At 36.3% G+C, this 23,304-nt stretch overlaps 1 protein-coding gene across 1 annotated transcript in view; it reads right to left on the bottom strand.

The window, feature by feature from the left end:
* The window catches only part of LOC124722915 (synaptojanin-1), a 138,333-nt gene extending 128,251 nt beyond the window's left edge, over window positions 1-10,082 (bottom strand). Inside the window, exons 1-3 of the mRNA XM_047248066.1 lie at window positions 9,774-10,082; window positions 9,424-9,510; window positions 2,914-3,181 (exon numbers count right to left, since the gene is read on the bottom strand). Coding sequence (XP_047104022.1) covers window positions 2,914-3,181; window positions 9,424-9,510; window positions 9,774-9,900 — 482 coding nt within the window. The 5' untranslated portion in view covers window positions 9,901-10,082. The remainder of the gene's footprint in view (window positions 1-2,913; window positions 3,182-9,423; window positions 9,511-9,773) is intronic.
* Between the last annotated feature and the right edge of the window lie 13,222 nt (window positions 10,083-23,304).

Raw genomic sequence — 23,304 nt, 5'->3', positions numbered from 1 at the left:
ACTTTATTCTGCTCTTGGCCCCTAAATTAACAATATTCAGTGAGCAACAACAATTGCGCAAATACATGACACTGGTACTCTGATAAGCTAGTGCCTGCCAGACTGCTGTTTTTCCTTGAAATGTTGATTTAAGAGACAGTCAATACCAAGTTTAAAACAGTTTATTCTACTTTCTTAACCATAGATTAGTGCAGCAATTACATCATGGTTGCAAATTGATGGGAAAGTATAGCTACCCACATAATGACACCCTAACATACCTACAGAGTTCATTCAGAAATTGATTTGAAAAATGACAGTTCACTGCTTGCTCCACACCTGTAAGTAGCATCAAGTATGATACTTCAAGGCTTCATGGAATGTGATCTCTTCCTTTGGGTTCAACAAGTTAGAGGAGTTGACTCAGGATGGTGAGTTGCATTTATTTTTTGGAAAACACACAGTCAATTGCAGAAAACATACTAAGGCAATTGACATTTCCTGCCCCACTATATGGTCCATATTCATCAAATCTAAAGTCACATCAGTAAAAAAATAAATTCAAAATATCTATTTGACACTGCCACTTTCCACTCCCAAACAAAAATACCTCTCTATGAAGTCTTTCACAACTGGATCCTTGGGTATAAATTTCTCAGTTAACTTGTGTCAGACTCAGATAACCACAAAGCTTTTGGTGCAAGAGGCTGTGATCGAAAGCCTAAAATTTTATTCTAATCTGATGTGGCAAGTTACTCAAGAACGTTTTTTCCCAAAAAATCTCTCTCTCCTGAGATATTTCATCAGAGCATCTCTCCTATTCCACCATTTATAAGTTCCCACATTGACACAACAAGATAACACTAAGTAGTTCCCCATTATTTTATTTGAGACAGAACCATGTTCACAGCGTTCATTTGACTAGCTTCTTCTTCTGACAAGGATAAGAATTCTTCAGATATGCTGTTTCCCTGTGGTTTAGAGCATACTATTTCCTGGGTTGATCATTTCAGGACTGTGCTACCATCCGAGACCAAGTATCTGTTTCATGTCACAGGTCCAAGTAGTTCACTTTGCTATTCCTGCCACCCAAAATCACACTGTCTCTCATGTTATGAAAAATATTCCTACAATAGTTCATTTTCCAAACAGTTAGTTTGAATATCCTTAACAATTATATTCACCATACGATCACATGTTGTACTTAGTAAAATTCTTCAGTTAGAGATGCAAATTACATGAAATACCCACTGGATCGCCACAATTTCTTTCTCATAAGGAACTGCAAAAAACTGATTGATAATAGTTTATAATAAGAAAATGAAAGAAAAAGCTTCACTTTTTTATGATCAGTAATTTGTAATTCTTCTTAATTTTGTCTAAGTCAGCGACAGTGGAAGCCAGTGCTTACATAGTGTATGGAACTGGGTCACTTGTCAAGTTCAAACTGTGCTGCAATACATGTCTACTGACAGCAGGGAGCCCAGAAAGCCAGCCTGAGCACAGGGGGACCCAGTAACTCTAGGCCACATTAAACCAACATAAGCTATGCAAACCTGCCCTTTCTCGGGCAGGCTAGCATGGGCTGGCAGCATGTGACGCGCATCACTATTGAGGACACACATCTACTATATCTCCGGTATTTCTTTGCCGATTTCTCCTTGTCTGTCAATTTGTGCATAAATGAGTCCTCTACTTACAAAAAAATTTGTGCATGCTACCCTCACTGCAAATCTGACATACAGTTGATCACACACACACACACACACACACACACACACACACACACACACACACACACACAGTGTCGTCAAGAGTTCCCTCCCCTTAAAGCATTTGAACCAGTCAATCACTTTTTTTGCTCATCATGTCCTACACTCTTGTACCAACATCACGTGGATCTCCACAACTAATTTTTGTGCTTTCTAACAACTCTGTATGTTTATTACATTATATTATGTCATGATCTTCAACTCACAATGTTGTGTGTTTACTGGAAGTAGCAAAGAAGTTCCCATAGCTTACTGGGTTCAATGTTATGATTTTTTTCTTTGTCTTTTCAAGTGCGTGCACACATTACTGGCATTTTAGTATTAGTTGATCAATGAACTTTTTATATGCATATTTTATTTATGCGTACGAACCACTTATTCACATGTATTACCATATCTATTCTTCACATCCACCTCAACTTATCTGAGTACTCATAGAGCAATACCATATGAAGCAGCAACACTTACACTCTTACTGCTAGTAATTCGTGGCTGTCATGTTTAAATTCACATTTCCTACAATTAAATAACAGTCATCTCATCATTACATTATTAAATTGTCAAAAACCCAGCTACTACTAGAATATTGTACTTCCCATGATCGCTTGTGACACACATTACCAATACTTGTTTCACGGACAGTAACTTTTAGCAGTTTATATTATCAATATCAGTATGTCACGCAAATATGAACTGTGAAAAACTGCAAGATAAGTACTGACTTTGACACAAAACAATTTTGGAATCACACCTACACTGACCAGTTTTAAAACATGCTTCATCATCTTACATATATTGCAGAAGTATCACAACTAAAAATTAGAGAAACCATATTACTATAAAAACTATCCATAAACTGAACAAAAATAAATTCAAAACATAATGGCACCAAATGGCTTACACATGTACAGAATATTGTTTACCAAGTTACTGTATCATTTGGCATACTAATGTTAATGTGTAGTTCAGGGTACCTCACAAACAATGGTATGAGTAAATACAGGCAAATGGTAGTGTGCAGAAATTAGCCATACAAACAACATTTCAGGCACTGTTTTGAACTTGCATTCTCTGAAGAAAATACAGTCCTTCCTCTTCTCTCCCCCAAATTATTATTTGGATTTCAATTCCTGTCCAAACAATTGTCTCATTGTTTACTTACCAAAAAAACCTGTTGTCAGTCTCCCCTGTTCTTTGTCTTCGTTGGGCACACAGAGTTATGTCGAGGCTCTCATTTGATAATGACCATGAGAAGTAAAAAGTACCCGAATTCAACAGTTTTCTGACTTCTGAAATGCGTTCCTCATCTTGTGGTTGGTTCCGTAGTGACACAAATGTAGTCTGAGTGATGCGAAAAATTTCTGAGTCTGCTATCTTTCCTACTGATACACATCCTGTCACCATTACCAAGTACAGCACTGTACTTTCTCCTGTAATGCAAAAAATTCGAATTGCACAACTAAGAAGTAATTCAAACAAGTACAAGTAATGTTCATTCTTTCAAGTAAAAATATTATCCATTCTTTACAGTTTCACACACACACACACACACACACACCTCTACCCAAACCCAAAAGTTTAGCTGATTTCTTTCCTTCTTGCCTATGACCCTTAATGACTCTTTCTTGGATTCTCTATTGGTTTAACAACCAAATGCATTACTAACTTTGAAAAAGAGATGCAGCGGGATAAGGACTACTCGTTTTCTGTGGCAGACATCAGGTGGGCATCTTGCGTTGCATGTTCCACAGTAACAGCCTAATAATTCACTCAAATAACGACATACATCCAAGAACTGCTTTTTTACTTCATAAGGGCTGTAGAACAAAATCTATTCACATACAGTATACAATATATCTAAGTTAAATGAAAATTAAGAATGACCAGTTACAGTGAGCATACTAGCACATGAAAGAAATAAATCCACACATTCCAGTGTCATACACCCAGGCAATGCTGGATAAGGACTTAATGTTTTAACACACTAAACTATCCAGACTGGAATGAAATAATAAATATTGTTGTAAAATTCTGCAAAAATACAAAATATATTAAGTCACAAAAAGGTAAGCTATAGTACCGAACAACCATACCAGTATTAACAAACGAAAACAAACTACTTAAAAAATATTTACAAAACAGGAAAACTGAATACTGGTGTTCCTAACATGACAGCCACAGTCAGTTCAAATGAAGAATGTGGTATTGAAGATAAGATCTGACTTGTGACATGATGATGATGTGGCGTCATATAGGGGCTGTGTTTGGATGATGGTTTGCAACAAGTGCACATTTTGAAGCACAGGTGTGTAGTTTGAGATGACACACTTGTGGTAAATTTTATTGTCAGGAATGTCGTTGAATGTGTTGTTATTTGTAAAGGATTGTTATGTGCGTTGGCTGCCAAACAGAAATTTCTCTGACCACGAACTTCAATAGCTGAATGTTGTTGGAGAAAATGCATGAAATTATACGCCATGCACCACATCTTTCTTGCAGAAGTATGGTGTATTGGCTGAATATGTGAAATGTTATACATGTAGAAAACCAACGAAGATGATTGACAACTCCTTCCTGTAATGGTAATAGGTTTATGTGATGATCTCAAGAGGCAAATAATGGTGGTTGATTTGATGGGGCACATGGTGTGATAACACAAGGTTAACACTGTTGCAGATTTTACTTATTACTTTCTTTACAGTTCATCAGTGTCACTTTATGTTCACAATATGGGAGTCAGTGCTCACTGATTGGTTTTCTTTTTGCTAGGAACTTTTTTTTCTGACTATAAAATTTAGAGGCAGATGAGGAACCTGGGGCACTAGCAGAAATTGATGAGAAGCTTTTGGGAAAGTTTAGTACAAGAAGAGTACGAAATCTGTTGGTACTTGGCTGTAGGGCAGATGTTGTTTCAAGGAGTGGAAGTTATGAGGTTTTGTTTACTTTAGTAAGTGGATGAACTAAGAGGGTGCTTGTTGGATTCATAGAAGAGTATACTGAGGAGGGATCAAGCATATTACGGGATTCTTTTGTTTCATATCGGGATTTGGGGAAGAGAAGGTTTCATAATTTAATGGTTAATCATATAAATGAATTTAAAAAAATTCTATAACTAGGGTTAGCATTAATAATACAAAGGCATGTTGAGGAGCTATAAAATCTGTTTTGGGGAGGGGTAAAAAAGTGCGTCTCCCTTGCGGACTCACTTGAAACTACCAAAAAATAAAATGTGACAAAACCATATAAAATGTACCATAAGATCATGGTATCCCAATCTCCAGCTAGCCTATATAGTTCAATCATAGACCAGGATACCAATTAATCCCCCCCCCCCCCCCCCCACACACACACACACACACACACAACTATAAAAGTCGATTATCTCAATCTCCAGTTTACCTCTATACCTCAACTCTACAATAGGATAGCAACAAACACTCCCCCCACCCCCTTACGGCTACAACATTTCACCTATATAGGTCAACTCTAGAGTAAAAGTGCACTTATGGTGTCTGCAGCTTTCCTGTTGCGTATTGCATTTGGTAATTGTAAGCATAGTGAATGATAGGAAGTGAACATGACGAATGACGAGGCAGATAGATCAAGACAATGGAATCCATGACAAAATAGTTTTCGATAAATGTCATGAGTGGTTCAATGTTTTTTATTCAAAACATGGTAGAAGGTAGATGGATCAATGTTTTTAATTATATCATGGCAGAAGGTATATGGATCAATGTTAATTAATAACAAGAGTTTCATGTTCGGTACATTAACAAAATTTACTTAAAAACATCTATCCACTTAACTCAGTGGTTACGCAGGCACTGTTTAAATTCTACAACATTTTCTGTTTTATATGACAACACTAAAGCATGCTATCTCTTCATATACCGCGCCAAAAATAGTAGGAAGTTTTATGCTTTTAAGCATTTTCTGTTTATTATAGTTTATTTTGAAAGGACGTAAATTTTCCAATAACTTAATGTTAATTTTCTTGTTTTGGTATAAGAAAACAGATACTAGCTGATGCCTCTTGGTTTTCAGTGGGCATGTGGGTAGTTAATAGAGGTGGATGTTTGGGAGAGCAACATTTCAACACTTGTTATTGAGGTATCAGCTGCAGCCTTGCATTATAATTGATTTACTACTTTTTGGATATTACTGTTTTGCAGAGTTCACTGTAGCTACAGGCGTTTATGGAATATACCAACACCATTAGTTTCTTTCCTCCCCTTTCAATATCACTATTTCACAGCTAGTTAATATTGTGGAGTTAAGTTTATTTAAATAAATTGATGATAACAACATTAGTTTTATTGTGTTTTAGGGGATTTATACGTGAGGTTAGCGGATTTTTGTATTGGGTGGGGCATGGGCTGGGGTGCTTCAGTTTGTCCCTGCACCAGATTCCCAACTTCCTCTGGGTGTTCCATTAACTACATAGTGGTTTTATTATTTTTAAAATATTTTAAGAATGGAATTGTTTTCTGTTTATTGTGGTTGTATGAATGACATCATAGCTGCTATCTTGAATTTGGACGAATTGTATGTGTTCATCATTAAACGACATCATCGGTCAAAGTTGACACCTCGTATTCAATGGTTTGATGTTCACCCACAGATACTACGACAACAAAAAACAATCACAACTATCAATCAGCAGTAACATTTTGACTAACTGGTGCATGGGAAAGAGCTACCCCTGGTGTTTTACATAATTTAAGCACAGTAGTTCAAATATATGCAAATACTTAGATTTCTTTATTATCTAATACAATGTTTCTGAATTTATCTAACAATTTTAATTAGCGGCATTTATACAGGACAGTGTGTTGCACAGAGAGTGAATGCTGGCAATGATGGACTCTGCTTGAAATTGAAAATGGCAGAAGAAATCACAAGAACAAGGTCAACATGACACAACAGTAATGAGTAGATAGATAAATGGCCAGGCTGGGGGAAGGAAGTTTTAAACTTTTACCTGGAAGCTTCAAATATATGGTATAGTAAAACAAAGTTATTTTAACTCCAGTATCTGATGTATAAATATGGATAAAATCTTTCAGATTACGTAGTGGCATTCAGGAAAAAATATTGACTTGTGATAGGGCTTTGGTTGACAAACATGAAGGTACAGTTCAACACCTTACATGTTGCACCTAGACATCGAAAATTGGCATTATCATGTAGCATCTGTTGCCACTTTTTCTACATAAAATGAATGTGTATGTCCTCCACCAGTACCATTTATGGGACTAAATGTGGGAAAGCATGAGAAATGGTACAAAATTCAGGTCTAGGAAACATTGCAATCCACTGGTATATTGTTCAAAGGGTGATCCAAGTTACACAGATACAGCCTGCAATATTTATGTTTGAGATGTTTTCAACAGATGTTGTTTGTATGTTTTGTTTACAGTGTATCATTAGTTCTTGTACATTTCAACGGCTTACAGTGTCACATTTACTACATCAACATAGGTCTAACTGAGATCAAAAAGTTTGATTGTACGGGGGTATCAAGCGAAATTTGTAACTGGAATGAGGATTTTTAGGTAGGGAGGATGCAGCATGTTATCTTGGATGCAAAGTCGTCGTCGTCATATGTGGAAGTAATTTTGGATGGGCCCTAGCGATGTGGGTTTAGACCCTAGCTGTTTACGTTGTATATTAATGACCACGCAAACAGTGTTAATAGTAACCTCATGATTTTTGCAGACAATGCAGTTATCTATAATCTAGTACTGCCTGAAAGAAGTTGCAGAAGTACTCAGTCAGATCTTGATCAGATTTCAAAGCAGTGAAGAAATTGTCAACTTGCTTCAAAAGCTCACAAATATAAAATTTTTTAGATCACAAAATGTAAAAAACTTATTATCTTATGACTACAAAATCAGTGAGTCACTGTTGTAATAAGTCAATTCATACAAATAGCTGGGTGTAACACTTTGTAGGTATAGGAAACAGAAGGATCACACAGGCTCAGTTGTAGGTAAAGCAAAACGCAATGAGTGTACAATGGAGTCTGTTTACAAATCATTCATGCAACCCACCATAGAATGCTTTCAAGTGTGTGGGACATACACTTAATAGGACTAACAGGGTATATTGAATGTGTAAGGGGAAGTGCAGCACAAACGGTCACAGGTTTGTTTGACCCATGGAGGGAATGACACAAATCTGCTGAAAAAACTGAACAGGCAGACTATTCAAGGTAGGCACAAACTATCCCTTGAAAGCCTAAATTTTCAACAACTGGCTTTAAATGACTCCATGGATATACAGTACTACAACCCCCTATGTTTACTACTTAAGGGATTGTGAGATTAAGATTAATTACAGCAGAAGCAGAGGCATTTGAACAATCATTCTTCCCGCACTCCATACATTAATGAAACAGTTCTAGAAACTCCAATAACTGGTACCACTTCACAGCGATCTGCAGGGTACCGATGTACATGTAGATAACGATCTACTGAGAAGCAGAGCTTGGATAATTTTGAATACTAGACCTATACATATATTGGTTAATGGAGATAGTGTTCCATACAAAATTATTTAGTTTGAGTATGGCAGTGGTCCCCTGTGGTCAAAGACTGATCTGTACCATAGCCCGAGGTCTATGTTTGGTATGAAGGTGATAATTTGCTTGTGAGGTGGTCAACTACAAGATAAAAACTGTGGCAACAATTTGATCTATAGGCCAAAGTCTATGTTTGCTCCATATTTGACATACTTATCAGTAAAAATGCCAGTAACTAGAACTGCACTAGAAAAAACCTGTGTTGCAAGATAAATAAATCCCTAGCAACTGATTTGGTGCATGTCACATACGTTAATATATTTTTTTTTTCTAGATTTCATTAGCAGATATGCAGTTTTAAATTTTTTTATTTGCTAACTTTTAATTTTGAGTGTTTTATCACACAGAAACCCCAGTTCCATTGAAGGTCTGATTAGTTTGTTGATAACATTATTGTGTTTGGTAGTGACATCATCTGTTAGTTGTTTCCTGAGGTTCAGTTCTCTGCCATCATCATATTTGTGTGGTACTGTGTTGTCCATCATTCCTCCAAATTCAGCCATAAGCAATATATGTATCGTATGCATCTATTCTACAATCAGTCATGGTCATGTGACAAGAAAAGGAGGTGTGCAATGCTCCACTGTAGTTTTGTATTCAGTTGATGATACATAAATAAAAAGAAAAACACACATGTAGTACAGTACATCACAATATACTCAGTCCATACAGAATACATACAAATCAGAGGAAGATTAATAAAAATGAACAGCTGATAGTTTGTATACATTTCCTGTGCACGATTGCACTTAGCACATTCTTGTAAACAAGAGAAGAAATGCATATTACTTTTGCTGTTTCTGTTCTGCTTAATAATTTCTACAAAGAAGGGGTCTACATGTTACAAATTGAAACTTAACTGAAAGATCTTTCGGCAGACATTTGTACACTAACGCAAATAAACTAACCACAACAATAGATTATAAAAGCTAAGCATTAATATTTTAACGATAACTTTGTAAGGACAATTATAGCTATCATGACCAGGAATAGAAACTGAAATTACTAATTCCTTATGGTGAAATACTACCTATTGCTTCGAAATACAAGAAACCGCAAACATGTCAGTAAGGATACCGATATTACCTGCATTAAGTTGCAGGACTCCAAGACAGCCGTAAGCATCCAGCAGCTTCGTATACTGTCGTTTGACAGATTCCACCTCTAATGGAGCTGAAACAATAACATTTGGTATAACTTATCACTTCCTGCTGGTGTATTTAGACACAATATCAGTGACAGTTATAAACACTCATGAGAAGCTTGAACACTTTTAACAACTGCAAATAACTACAAACTCAAGTCGGCTAGGGGCAGGCGAGGGCAAACGCTGTGCTTTCAGTACAGCAACTGTCATCACTGTCTGTCAATGATAGTGATCAAGAAAGTGTATAGTCACCGGGCACAAGCCCTAAAAACACACAAGAAATACTTACACAAGACTGCTACTGCCTGTGATTCAAACAGGAGGGATTCTTCTCTGTTTCTCTGCTCCAGCAGGATACTGTAAGGCTTCGGTGGATTCACTTTTTCAGAAACTTTAAAGCCTTTTCCCATTGCCATGATTTTCTGTTGTTGGTAAAACGGCAATTTACTATAAATAACGTTTACGTACACGTAATATTAATAGTAACAGTTGGTCTTGTTTTAAGAAGGCTCGCGTCACTCGAACATATCAATTTTGACATCTGTTTTCATCCAACCACAACACATTCCCGCCCCCCTCATACACATACATGCACACCCCCACTCTTTCCGCTTGAAACTCTTTGAGTAGAGATCCGCGGAAGAGACTCCACACCACAAAGATCATTACCAAAGCCGCTAGGAATTGCATTTGAAACGTAAAACACTTCTCATATTTCTCACTATTTTAAAATATGGTAGACTGATTATCACAGAAACCTAAAATAGGCTATCTGACTGATAAACTTGCACGTGCGATTTTTCTACTATATAAACTAAGATATTCTACCAAAAAAAAAAAAAAAAACGTACTAAATCTCTGTTGCTACGCGGTTTTTCAGTTGCAGCTACAGTATTGGATAATGTTATGGGGAAATTCACTAGGTGTAAACTGAGTTTTTAGATAGTAGGAAAAAACAATCAGACCTATTCAAGGATAGCGTATTGCAGAATCCTGTAAGAAACATTTCAGTCTACTTGATATAACGACACTCCCGCGTCTTTATGCATATAACCGCTTAATATATGTAAAAGATTATATACAGAAATTTAGTCCGAGAATGACTGTACTTATGCGCAATACCAGAAACAACTGCATGCAAGCCATGCCATATTAAAGTCTTTCACTGATACAAATTAGCCACAGATGTATAATAAGTTGAGCAATCAGAAAATCTGCAATATTTCTGGGCGAAAACAGCTTTCGAAGAATCTAGAGACTTTCGTAACAAAAGTGTTGTGTTTCTCATTCATTCTATAAATACTGAACACATTAATCCAGTTCATGACTTTAAGGAGATTCCTAATATAATCAATTTTTGACAAACTGGCTAATCCTTGAACTCAGACGTAGTAAATTTTGTCCTTATCAGTATTAACATTTAACAAGAGGAACACGTGTTATTGTTTGAGGGGCCATTGCTTCTTGATTCTGTAAAATAGTTTTGTTCATTGGACCTTTTGACGAACATATTATTAGTGGCTGTAGTTAAGCTAATTATAGTATTTGCGACTGAAATAACTTCTTACTCGAAGGGTTCATCATAAAACCTACATTAAAATCACCAGAAACACTTTTTCTTTGTTTAAATGAAAGCTCTGCCACAGTAGCTGTTTCTTAGAATTGGCAACAATGCATGGTCACATGATGTTCAAAGAGGCAAATTATGTCAACTGGGTTTAATGACTCTTATTCATCAATGAACTAAGTAATTCATTAATTTTACTTCTCTGTCCAATTTAATGTAATAAATATAGCTGGAATTTCAATGTGCTATGTGTACACTCCTTAATTATAATCATCGTTTGGTTGTGAAGCTCTAACAGCAGCTGTGATTACATAGTAAATTATGGGAATTCAGGCCTGTTACCGCAAACAATTATTCTTTTTAAATTCTCAAAAATGTTTCAGCACTTTTATGCGATCATCAGTGGCTACCTTCATACAGTTTGGTAAAATGCAAACATGTTTTAAGTAATAACTATTAAAATTATATTAGGCCCAACCACAGTTTCTATTTATTCTCATTAATATCTTATTTTCTGCACTTCTGGATTCTATAGTACCATTTCTAAGTATTTATATTCCGACAGGTTGCCATCCGCAACTAAATAACGTTTTTGAAAGTTTGGTTGGTATTTTTATCATTGATAAGTTCAAAAACGCGGTCTGAAATGCATTGTAAGAAAATCAAAATTATGAAATCCATTAAATATACTACTTTAAGTAATAACTATTCAAATCACATTAGGCCCAACCACAGTTTATGTCTATTGTCATTAATACTTTATTTTCTGCAATTTTGGGTTCTATAGTACCATTTCTACATATTAATATTCCGACAGGTTGCCATCGGCAAGTAAATAACGTTTTTGAAAGTTTGGTTGGTATTTTTATCATTGATAACTTCGAAAACACAGTATTATATCCATTATAAGAAAATTAAAGTTTCAAAATCCATTAAATATACAAAGAATACAAAATAATAATAAACGCAATTTGGAGAATGTAAAATAAGTGGAATATTGATGATGTTAAATCTTAAGTAATGGTGTTACTATTACTACTAGTAGTAATAGTAGTAGTAGTAGTAGTAGCTTTATTCATCTTTGGATCTCTTCCAAATTAAGATCAACTTAAAATAAGTTAATTCCTATACTCGTATATTTACAGACTTCTAGTACAGACAATCATTAGATTTACTCCTGGTATACAATACTTTTCTTACAAATAACTTATTAAATAATGTAATGCCACACTGTTCACTCATATCTCACAATCAGTCACTGCACACACTATACACACATTATTTCATAACACTTCACTCACTTCACACACACACACACACACACACACACACACTCTCTCTCTCTCTCTCTCTCTCTCTCACACACACACACACACACACACACACACACACACACACTGGTGATCTCTGTGCCATTTTCTGTGCCGCAACTTCCGATTTGCTATCCTGAAAAACTGAGTCAGCATTCCTCCATAATGAGTGAGATGTTGAGCTCAGAAAGAGGAAGAGGTCTTGGTAATGTGCTGTGCATAACTTGGGGGTAAGTATTTCTATAAAGGAAAAAAGAAGGGAAAAAGCTAAAAGTGAAGGTGTTATGTGGAATGTTGGATATTTTATAATCATTATTACTATTATTTATTTGTATATCATTTTTTATCAAACTCATTATTACTATTATTTATTTGTATATCATTTTTATCAAACTCCAACTCTGTTTTAGCTACGTAATCCTTCAAAGTAATAAATGTATTGAATAACAGGTACTTTTTAGCTGTCTTTTTAAATAAGTGTATTTTTGCAATTTCTTTAATCTCTTTTGGTAATTTATTGTACAGTTTTATTCCTCGGTATAAAATGCTGTTTTGAGTTTTATGTTTTTTTTCTTGGTAAATGTAAGTTGAGTGTATCTCTTGTTGCATGGTCATGGACAGAGCTGTTTGTGGAGTAATTACCAATGTTATTATTGATGTGTACAACTGACTGGTAAATGTATTCACATGGAGCAGTTAAAATCCCCAGTGTTTTGAACAGATCTTTACAATGAGCTCGACTAGTATTTTTGGTTATTATTCTTATGGTTATTTTCTGGAGTTTGAAAATTATGTTCACATTTTGTGCATTTGTTCCCCAAAAAAGAATGCCATAATAAGAACTGAATGTACATATGAATAATATGTAATTAACAGACACTGATGATAGGATTCTAAGGGCATAACATGCTGATGACATTCTGTTTGCAAGTACCTTTGTGTATTCACACCACTTCAGCTGAGAATCAATATTCATTCCTAGAAATTTTGCATTTGGTATACAGTCTATAGAGGTGCTGTCTACATTTAATTTAACGTTGTCATTTTTCCTCTTCAAATTGAAATTCATGGCATTAGTTTTCTTTATGTTCAATGTCACTTTATTGCTTATTGACCAGTCATAAACTTCCTTGAGAGTTTCATTTGCTTTCTCGGCAACGAGTTCTTTTGTTTTCTCAGTGACTATAATGTTGCTGTCATCAGCAAAGAGAATTTTTTCGCCATGAGTAACACTACTGGGAAAGTCATTGATGTATATCAGGAACAGTATTTCTCCTAATATGCTACCTCACGGAACCCCTATATTAATGTATTTTGGTTCTGATAAGTGTCTTACCAAATGTTTAGATCTATGTGAAATATGTGATATCTATACTCTTTGTACCCTATCAGTTAGGTACGATCGAAACCAGTCATAAGCTACTCCTCTTATTCCTAATGCTTCTAATTTATTTAATAGAATCTTGTGGTCGACAGTATCAAACACATTAGAAAGATCCAAAAATATGCCTGTGACACACTCATCTTTATCAAGAGCATCAAGTACAACTTTTGTTGCCTTGCACAGGATAGAGTAGCATGGGGAGCTGCATCAAACCAGTCTCAGGACTGAAGACCACAACAACAAAAACTATGGCTGACTCCGTATTTTTGCCACTTCAGAAACCAAACTGTGATTCAACAAAAGATTGTATTTATTCAGTTAATTCATTAATCTGTCTTAAATAATTCATTCTATTGTTTTTGAGAATGGTGAAGCAGGGAAATGGGCTGGTAATTTTTATGTCTTCTGCATTACCTTTCTTAAGCAAAGGTACAACTCTTGCCTGTTTTAACTGCTCTGGAAATGTCCCTGATGTGCAGGATTCATTTATTATATTTGTTAAGGGGCCTTGTATAATCTCTATGCATTTTTTCAGTACACACACTGGTAGTTCATCTAAGCCTAGTGACTTTTTATTTTTTGGACAGTTTTATTGACTTCATTCTCTGTAGTTGGAAGTAACATCATTGTAATTAGTGCAACATTATTTACAGGTGTTATATTTGTTTGGGGGAATTTATGCTGTATCTTCTCTGCAATACTTGAAAAATGCTCGTTTACATAGTTTGCTAAGTGTTGTGGACCATTTGTTTCCTTATCCCCCTCCCTTATCAGTATGTTATTCTGCGTTTTTTGCCTCTCCCGTTTCCTTTTTTATAACATCCCAGACTGCTTTGCTTTTATTCTCTGCATTATACATTATTTTATCATTAAATGACTTTTTTGCAGTAATCAGCACCTTCCTATTGATCTTTTTGTATCTATGATAGAAATTTAAGATTTCTGGATCATTGAGAATCTTTTTCGTGGAACTGAGGTGTTTAAGTGTTTGGGAGGACTTCCTAATACCTGCTGTTATCCATCTGTTTTTGTGAGATGTTGATACAAACATGTATACTTTTTGGAATGCCTTTTCAGCGTTCAATTGAAACATTGTGGAGAATTTAGAGAATTTCATATTCACATTTTTTTCTTTATACACTTCATCCCAGCTTTGTTTTTCCAGTTCTTTTGAAAAAAAAATTATTTTCATTTCTGATAGATGTCGTTTGTAGGCTTGTAGTTTAGGGAATTATTCGATGCCTTATTTTACTGTTTTTATTTGACAGAGATGGTCTGCTAGTCTGAGTTCTCTTACAGCCACATCACATTTTTCCCTGTCCATATTTGTAACCACATGGTCAATTACTGATGAAGTCATTGTAGTAACCCTTGTTGCACTATTGACCAATAGGGACATGCCAAAACTTTGAAGGATGTTTATGAAGGTGCTGCTGGATTCATTTATGATATTAGAGTTGATGTAAATGTCCCCACACAGAATTATGTTGGCCTTTGCACTTGAGACTTTATCTAGAACTTCTGTTAACTTATTCAAAAAAGTATTATTAAATTATAACAAAAATATAACTTTCATGTTAATTAATGAAAATAATGTTTCAAGGCTGTCTTACAGGAAGTTGACTGGAGGGATGAGTATCATGTGACAGATGACAATTGCAACTTTAATGCGTTTATAGGAAGACCTCTAACAATCTTTACAGTTGTTTTCTCAAGAAAGCAATAAAGAATGGCACTAACAAGAGAGGAAGGAAGTCTGAGATTACAAAAGGGATCAAAATATCACATACAGGGAAAAGGAAATTGTTTCAAATCATTAAGACAAACAAGTAAGTAGGGCTAATTTCATATTATAAGAATTACTATTTGGTTTTAAGGTAGTAAGACAAAAATAAATAATTATTTGTCAGTCTCAGTGCTTATTTCCTACTCAAAGGTTCTGGAAAAATTATGTACATAAAAATCAATATATAATTCATTGAAAATAAAGTCACTTGTTCATATTCAGTTTGGATTTGAAAATGCTCTCTCTACATAACATGTTATTTTTCAAATTACTAATCAGATTATTTAAAATTAAAGTAACAAAACTCTGCCTACTGGTATTTCCTGCAAGTGATGAAAAGCACTTGGCTGTGAAGTTGACAATACTATTCCAAGGTAGCTGAAATACTATGACATCAGAAATCTTACTGGTAAACACTATTCAAACTGTCTAACTAAAAGGATGCAGAGTATTGTATTAAGAAACTGAATGTGTGTACACAATGAAACAACATATTCAGAATAAATAATAATCGTTGCATCTGTCATATGGATTGATAAATAGTTAGTTACCTGTTGCATAGATCATTTGAAAGATTCGTTTACTGAACTGATGTGGAGCAACTCACTTTACAGGAATTATGCATGATTATTGATAAACATATCATTTTTTAGTCCTACTTATGCAACTACATTTAAAAGCTAGTTTTTTCTGAGCTACCAGTTTTAAATAGAATTTTGTCCATTGAATAGGATGAGCTGTCCAAGAAAAAGTGTTTTACATTAGATTTAAAACTTGCTTTGCTACCTGTCAGACATTTATGTTACTGTGCAAATGACCTAAAAATTTTGTTGTAGCATATTGAACCCCTTTCTGAGCCATTGGCAGCTATTACAATCGGTAATAAATGTTATCCTTTCCTCTAGTGTTGTGGGTATAGGCATCACTCTTTTTCTCAAACTGTGATGGATTATTCATGACAAATTACTTTAGTGAATGTATATATTGCCAGAAAAAATAATTACACCATTTTATAGGTTTTCAATTCTCTCAACATTTATTGTTGCAACAGTGCATGAAATGATTACATTTACAGATAAATAGCATGAGCAGGTATGAGGTACCAGGTATCGACCCATCTGAAACACCTGTATTTGTATGTGGTGTAGCCTCTGTGGATGGCAATACAGGAGATGACTGCAGCATCCAACCCACTGCACAGATAGTGAATGCTGTTCTGGAACACATTATGCAACACCTGCTCGACCTGTTCAGGTAGTTCTGTAAGAGTTGTTTGTTGATGAGTAACATGAGTCACTTCTCGTCCCATCACATCCCACATGTTCTCAATTGGAGACAAATCACGGAGATTGTACTGGTGATGGAAGTTGCTGCACATCTTGCAGAACACATTGAGTTTCATGGGCAGTGTGTGAGTGAACATTAGCTTGTTGGAGCAACACATCATCTTCCTGTTGCAAGAACAGCAAAAGACTGGGTCTAACAATATTCTGCACATACCGAGAACGCGTTCCAGAAACACCAAAGGCGAATCAGAAAGGCCTGTGGTCGAGGTAGTGTGTATTGCATGAATGCACTCTACAAGACAGTCGAGCTATGTATGTCGATGTTGTGGCCTGAGTGGACGACAGGCAAGACGTGTGTGCACCCAGAGTCCCACTGCTAATAACTGGTTAATAACAGTTCACATTGACACATATTGTCTCACAAGCCCTCTTATCTGAGCTGTGGTAGCTGCATGATCTCCAACTGCTGCCTTTACAATACAACGATCCTGGTGGGCGTCTGTTATGTGTAGACTTCCAGGACCTCGTCAATGTGCGTGAGAATGTTCACATGACCAATGATACCAGCATCATTTCCCAACTGACACAGCATGTCCAACTTGTGCGGTGATTCTCCAATATGACCATCCCACCACTTGGAAGGCCACAATTTGATTCCTTTCATACCCAGTCAGTTGGGTGTAGGAAGCATGAGCGCACCCCATGCATGGTTGCCTGCTTGCTACAGACTTTTGCACCACACTGAGCCTTCTGGCTGTGACTGTTGCCTATGAAAGGGTAGACACAGATGGAGCTCTGGCAGCTATACCAGTATGGTATCTGTTTGCAGAGGACATTGAAGCCATTATTAGTGCATATGCCATCCCCCAAGTGACATACGTCATCTTCAGATCAGAATCGACATTGTGTTTCCAGGTGTATTAATCTTTTTTACAGAATTGTAAATTGCAATGGTGCAGTCGAAATACCTAACTCGTTGAGGAGGTATCTGCATGATAACCTTGGGTGAACACCGTATATTATTCTTACTACTTGCTTTTCTGAAATCAATATTTCCTCTGTAAGTGGTGATATTGGGTCCACTTTTGTTCATGATAAATGTAAATAATGTGCAATTGTATAACCAAGAAGGAAAAATATTAGGTTGGTGCATAAGTTCGTAGCATTTTAGCATAAGCTTAACAAACACAACAGATAAAACATAGCAGAGAATTTAGCCGTCAATAATATATTTTCCTTCACTATTTACTACAGTCTACCAATGCTGGCATAACTTTTCGATTTCGCGACTGTATAAATCACGTGGTTTTGAGGCAAAGAACTCGGTGTGCCATGTTCAGAGTGCATTTTCATACAGAAAGGAAGTCTCTTGATGGTTGTTCGAGACAGAGTGGAAAAGGTGAAAAACTGAGGGCACGAGATCAGGTGAATAAGATGGGTGTGGAATGACTTCCCAACCCAACTCCTGTTTAGAGTTTATTATCAGTCTAGCAGAATGCAGGTGGGTGTTATCGTGGAGTAGCATCACTTCATGCAATCGTCTGGTCGTTGTTCTTGGATTGCATCTTCAAGACGTCACAGTTGTTGACAATAAATGTCAGCAGTGATTGTTACACCTTGGGGAAACAATTTGTACTGTACCACCAGATGCATAACATTGTCTTTAGTGGATGTAAGCAGGTTTTTGTAAAAGGAGTAACTGCTTTGTTTGGGCTCAACCATTCCTTTCTTTTCCTTATGTTAACGTAATGACACTACTTCTCGCCATAGAACAGGAATGATCAGTGTTGTTCATGAGTCACTAGTGGTGAGCATGCAGAGATATGTAAATTTAACCTACGGATTTGTGAGATTTTGGCTTAGAGCATACGATACCCATTGAATTAGAGATCCTGCAGTAATAAGAAACTACAAAAACTACTCAGTCTTACTACAAAAGGTTATTAAAAAAAATCAAGGAACATGCACATAATGTCAGAAATCAGTAATTCCAGTAACAGATTAAGGCTTTATGGAATGTAGTGAAACGAGAGACACGCCAACCAGCCACAGAAAAAGATAGCATCACTATTGAACTGAATGAAATGGCTATAAATAATGATAAGTGACAGGTAGCATACATATTTAATATTCATTTCTTAAATATGGTAGAAATCATAGAGACAAACAGTCCAGAAGAAAAAGTATCTCTCACGAAATTCAATCATATGAATGTATCACTGTTTCTTTTGAAATTAAGAAAATTATACAGTCCCTAACAAGTAAAAAAACTCATCATGTTTTGATGGCGCTTCTAATAGAGTACATAAGATTTGTTCCCATATAATAAGCTCAGTCTTATTTTAAATACGTAATGCACTACTAGCTCGAGGTATTTTTCCAGGGAGACTGAAATGTAATGTTGTTAAACCCCTCTTTAAGTAAGGTGATAAGAGAAATGCCAATAACTTCACTGCTGACACCAATTTTCAAAATCTTTGAGAGGGTGATGCAGTCTAGAATAATATCTCACCTTCGCAACAATAATAACCTCAGCAAAACATAGTTTGGATTTGGGAAGAGTTACTCTCTTGAGAAACGCCATTTACATATGGACTCACCTAATTTTACAAGCATTAAATAATAAAATAGGACCAGCTGGTATTTTCTGTGATCTATCTATGGCATTTAAATGTGTGAATGACAATATTTTCTTATATAAATTTAAGTTTTGTGTGTTTGATGATATAGCCAACCAGTGGATGGTGTCATATCTAACCAAAAGAATGAAGAAATTTGTATTTAGTGGTTCAACCAATATAGTCTGAGAAATTAATTCTGACTGAGGAGAGACCATATATAGGGTTTCCCAAGGCTCAATCTTAGGCCCATTTTTGTTCCTTATATTCGTAAACAATATTCCGCCCAATATACTACAAGCAGAATTAATTCTTTTTGCAGATGACACCAGTATTGTAATCAATCCAAGTGTAGATACAGAAACAGAAGAAATGGTAAGCAATGTTCTTAAAAGTATCATTGACTGGTTCTCTGCAAATGGTCTCACCATCAATTTTAAAACAAAAGAACATAATCATTTCTGCTCATCGAGGGGAATTACACCAATGTTGAGGAAATAATAAATGTATTGGAAACTTCGAAGTTCTTAGGAGTCCATATTGATGCGAATTTAAACTGTGAAAAGGACATTTGGAACTCATAAAACAACTTAGTTCAACCACATTTGGACTTAGTATCATTGCATATCTTGGGAAGAGACAAATCAGTAACCTGACATATTTTGCATATTTTTATTGAATAATATCATATGGAGCAATGTTCTGGGGTAACTCATCTTTAAGAAAGAATGTCTTCATTGCTAAAAAATGTGCTGTAAGAATAATATGTGGTGTTCACCCATGATCCTCTTATAGACATCTGTTGAAGGAGTTGGGCATCGTGGCTACTGCTTCACAGTATATTTATTCCTTCATGAATTTTGTTGTAAATAATCCACAGCAGTGCAAAAGGAACAATGATGTACTTAATTACAATACCAGAAGGGAAAGTGACAGTCATTACTCCATCCTGAAGTTGTCTTTAACACAAAAAGAGGTGCAGAATGCTGTCTGATGGACAGCAAAGTAAACTTTGAAAACTGACTGAAAAGTTGTTCTTGACAACTCCTATTCCATGAAATAATTTCCTTTACTGTAATGTATATAAGATGGTGGGAAGGAATTACTAACTGACATCAGTATATTAAAATAAAATGAAATAAAAACTTGTAAATGATCAGCATGAAGGCATTTTCACAAATTAATTTGCGATGAACATGTAAAATGACTCATTCAACATCATTATACAGTACTGTGCAAAATATTCCATGGAACGCAAAACTAAGTAATTAACTAACGTAGATAAAACACCATACACAGTTATACGCTCATCACACCATCAGAAATATTAGGCCAGGGTAAACCTATTAATGAAATAGAATATTCCAATCTCTTTGGTGTTTATATTGATAATAATCTGAACTGAATGTCACATGTAACAGATATTTTTAAAGTCTGTAACCTTTGCATTATGACTAATAACAGATTTTGGACAAGAAAATGTTAAAAAGTTGACTTACTTTTCCGATTTTCATTTGCTAATGTGCTATTTCATCATGTTCTGGGTATCTCATCATGCAGGAAAAATGTGTTTCCTGCACAGAAGGGTATAATAGGGATGATATTTGGTGTCCGCTCTAGAATCTCTTGTAGCCAGCTCTTTAAACAGCTGTGCAGACTGTCAACAGTTTCATATTACAGTTACTCCCTCATGATGTCTATTATCAACAATGACACACAGCTCAAAAGCAAACGTAACATTCATAGATATATATCACGCTATACACTAAGGTGACAAAAGTCATGGAATAGCTATATACACATATACAGATGACAATAGATTCGCGTACACAGGTATAAAGGGGCAGTGCTTTGGGGGAGCTATCATTTGTACCAGGGTGATATATGTGGAATTGCAGTTGGAGCTAGACACATGGGATATTCTATTTCGGAAATGGTTTGGGAATTCCATTTTCCAAGATCCACAGTGTCAAGAGTGTGCCGAGAATACCACATTTCAGGTATTACCCTCACCACAGAGAATGGAGTGGCCTATAGCTTTCAATTAATGAGTGAGGACAGCGGCATGTGCATAGAGCTGTCATTGCTAACAGATAAGCAACAGTGCTTGAGATAACCACAGAAATCAATATGGGACGTACAACAAACGTATCTGTTTGGACAGTGAGACGAAATTTGACGTTAATGGGGTACGAAGGCAGGCGGCTGATGCGAGTGCCTTTGCTAACAGCATGATATCGGCTGCAGCACCTATCCTGGGCTTGTGAGCATATTGGTAGGACCCTAGACGACTGTTAAACCATGGCCTGGTGAGATGAGTTCCGATTTCAGTTCGTAAGAGCTGATAATACGGTTCCAGTACAGCACATACCCCACAAAGCCACGGACTAAGGTTAACAAAGCAGTGCAAACCGTTGGTGGCTCTATAATGGTGTGGGCTGTGTTTACTTGGAATGGACTGGGTCCTCTGGTCCAATGAAACCTTTCATCGACTGTAAATTATTATGTTTGCCTACTTGCAGAGCACTTGCAGCCATTTGTGGACTTCATATTCCCCAACAACATGGTATTTTTATGGATGGCAATGCGCTATGTCCCCAGATCATAATTGTTCGTGATTGAATGATGACCATTCTGGACAACCCGAGCAAATGATTTGACCACTCAGATCACCCAATGTGAATCGCATTGAACATTTATGGAACATTATTGAGAGGCCAGTTCGTGCACAAAATCCTGCACTGGCAACCCTTTCGCAATTATGGACACCTGTAGAGGCTCAATATTTCTGCATGGGACTTCCAACTATTTGCTGAGTCCACGTTAAGCCGAGTCACTCCACAGTGCCAGACAAAAGGTCTGACACGATATAGAAGGTATCCCATGACTTTTGTCACATCAGTGTAAAGACAAAGTTCTTACACTATTGTTCAGTCAGACTTGGTGTGGCACAGGAAGCAGTAATGTATTCAAGCATAAAATCTTTGACTACCTACCATTTGATGTAAAAATTTAAACCCCAAACACAGACTGAAACCACAGTCTAACATAACAGTCGCGACACTTTGCCTCGATTTTGTTGCCTACAGCATCAGTAACGCCCCAAGCGGCCAGTAACTTAAACTGTGAGTTCGGCGCGATCGTCCCCAAACACAGACTGAAACCACAGTCTAACATAACAGTCGCGACACTTTGCCTCGATTTTGTTGCCTACAGCATCAGTAACGCCCCAAGCGGCCAGTAACTTAAACTGTGAGTTCGGCGCGATCGTGAAAGCGAATAGTAGTTGTTTATTTTCGTTTCTGCAATGGTTTTACAAGCGGGAGCGTTTGTACCGCAATAAGATGCAGCGACAACAGGAAGAAGACACCACAGCTGTATTTTTGTTAGGTTTTCTAAGGAACCTGAGAGGTATATACCATTATGTTACTAAACTGTATTGTCAGGATTCACTTGCAAACTACATTTGTATTAATAATTAATAATTCGTTTTAGGAGCCAAAAATGGCTAGTCAATAGCAGACGAGAAGACCTTATGAAAAAAGACCCAGTTTACCTGCAAAATAATATTACGTTTTGTTCGCTACATTTCGAACAAAACTAGTTCATGAACGCAGACAACGATAAATTCGTGTGGAATGCGGTACCCACACTGTTTGACATCCCAAATAAGCCACCTCAACTGACGATGAAGCGGAAACTGCCACAAAGATTCGACAATCCATCTAAAGCAGTAAAACAGTCCTATGACACAGAAGCAGCCAGTTCAAATCTCTATGTATCAGTGCCAGATTCGTGCGAATCGTCAACACTGACCTGCTTTGACGATAAAGTGGTTAGATTAAGTGCAGTTATTCGTGTCTTACGAA

The sequence above is a fragment of the Schistocerca piceifrons genome, chromosome X, assembly GCF_021461385.2.
Source record: "Schistocerca piceifrons isolate TAMUIC-IGC-003096 chromosome X, iqSchPice1.1, whole genome shotgun sequence".
Taxonomy (NCBI): domain Eukaryota; kingdom Metazoa; phylum Arthropoda; class Insecta; order Orthoptera; family Acrididae; genus Schistocerca; species Schistocerca piceifrons.
This window is presented reverse-complemented; position numbering and strand designations above follow the sequence as displayed.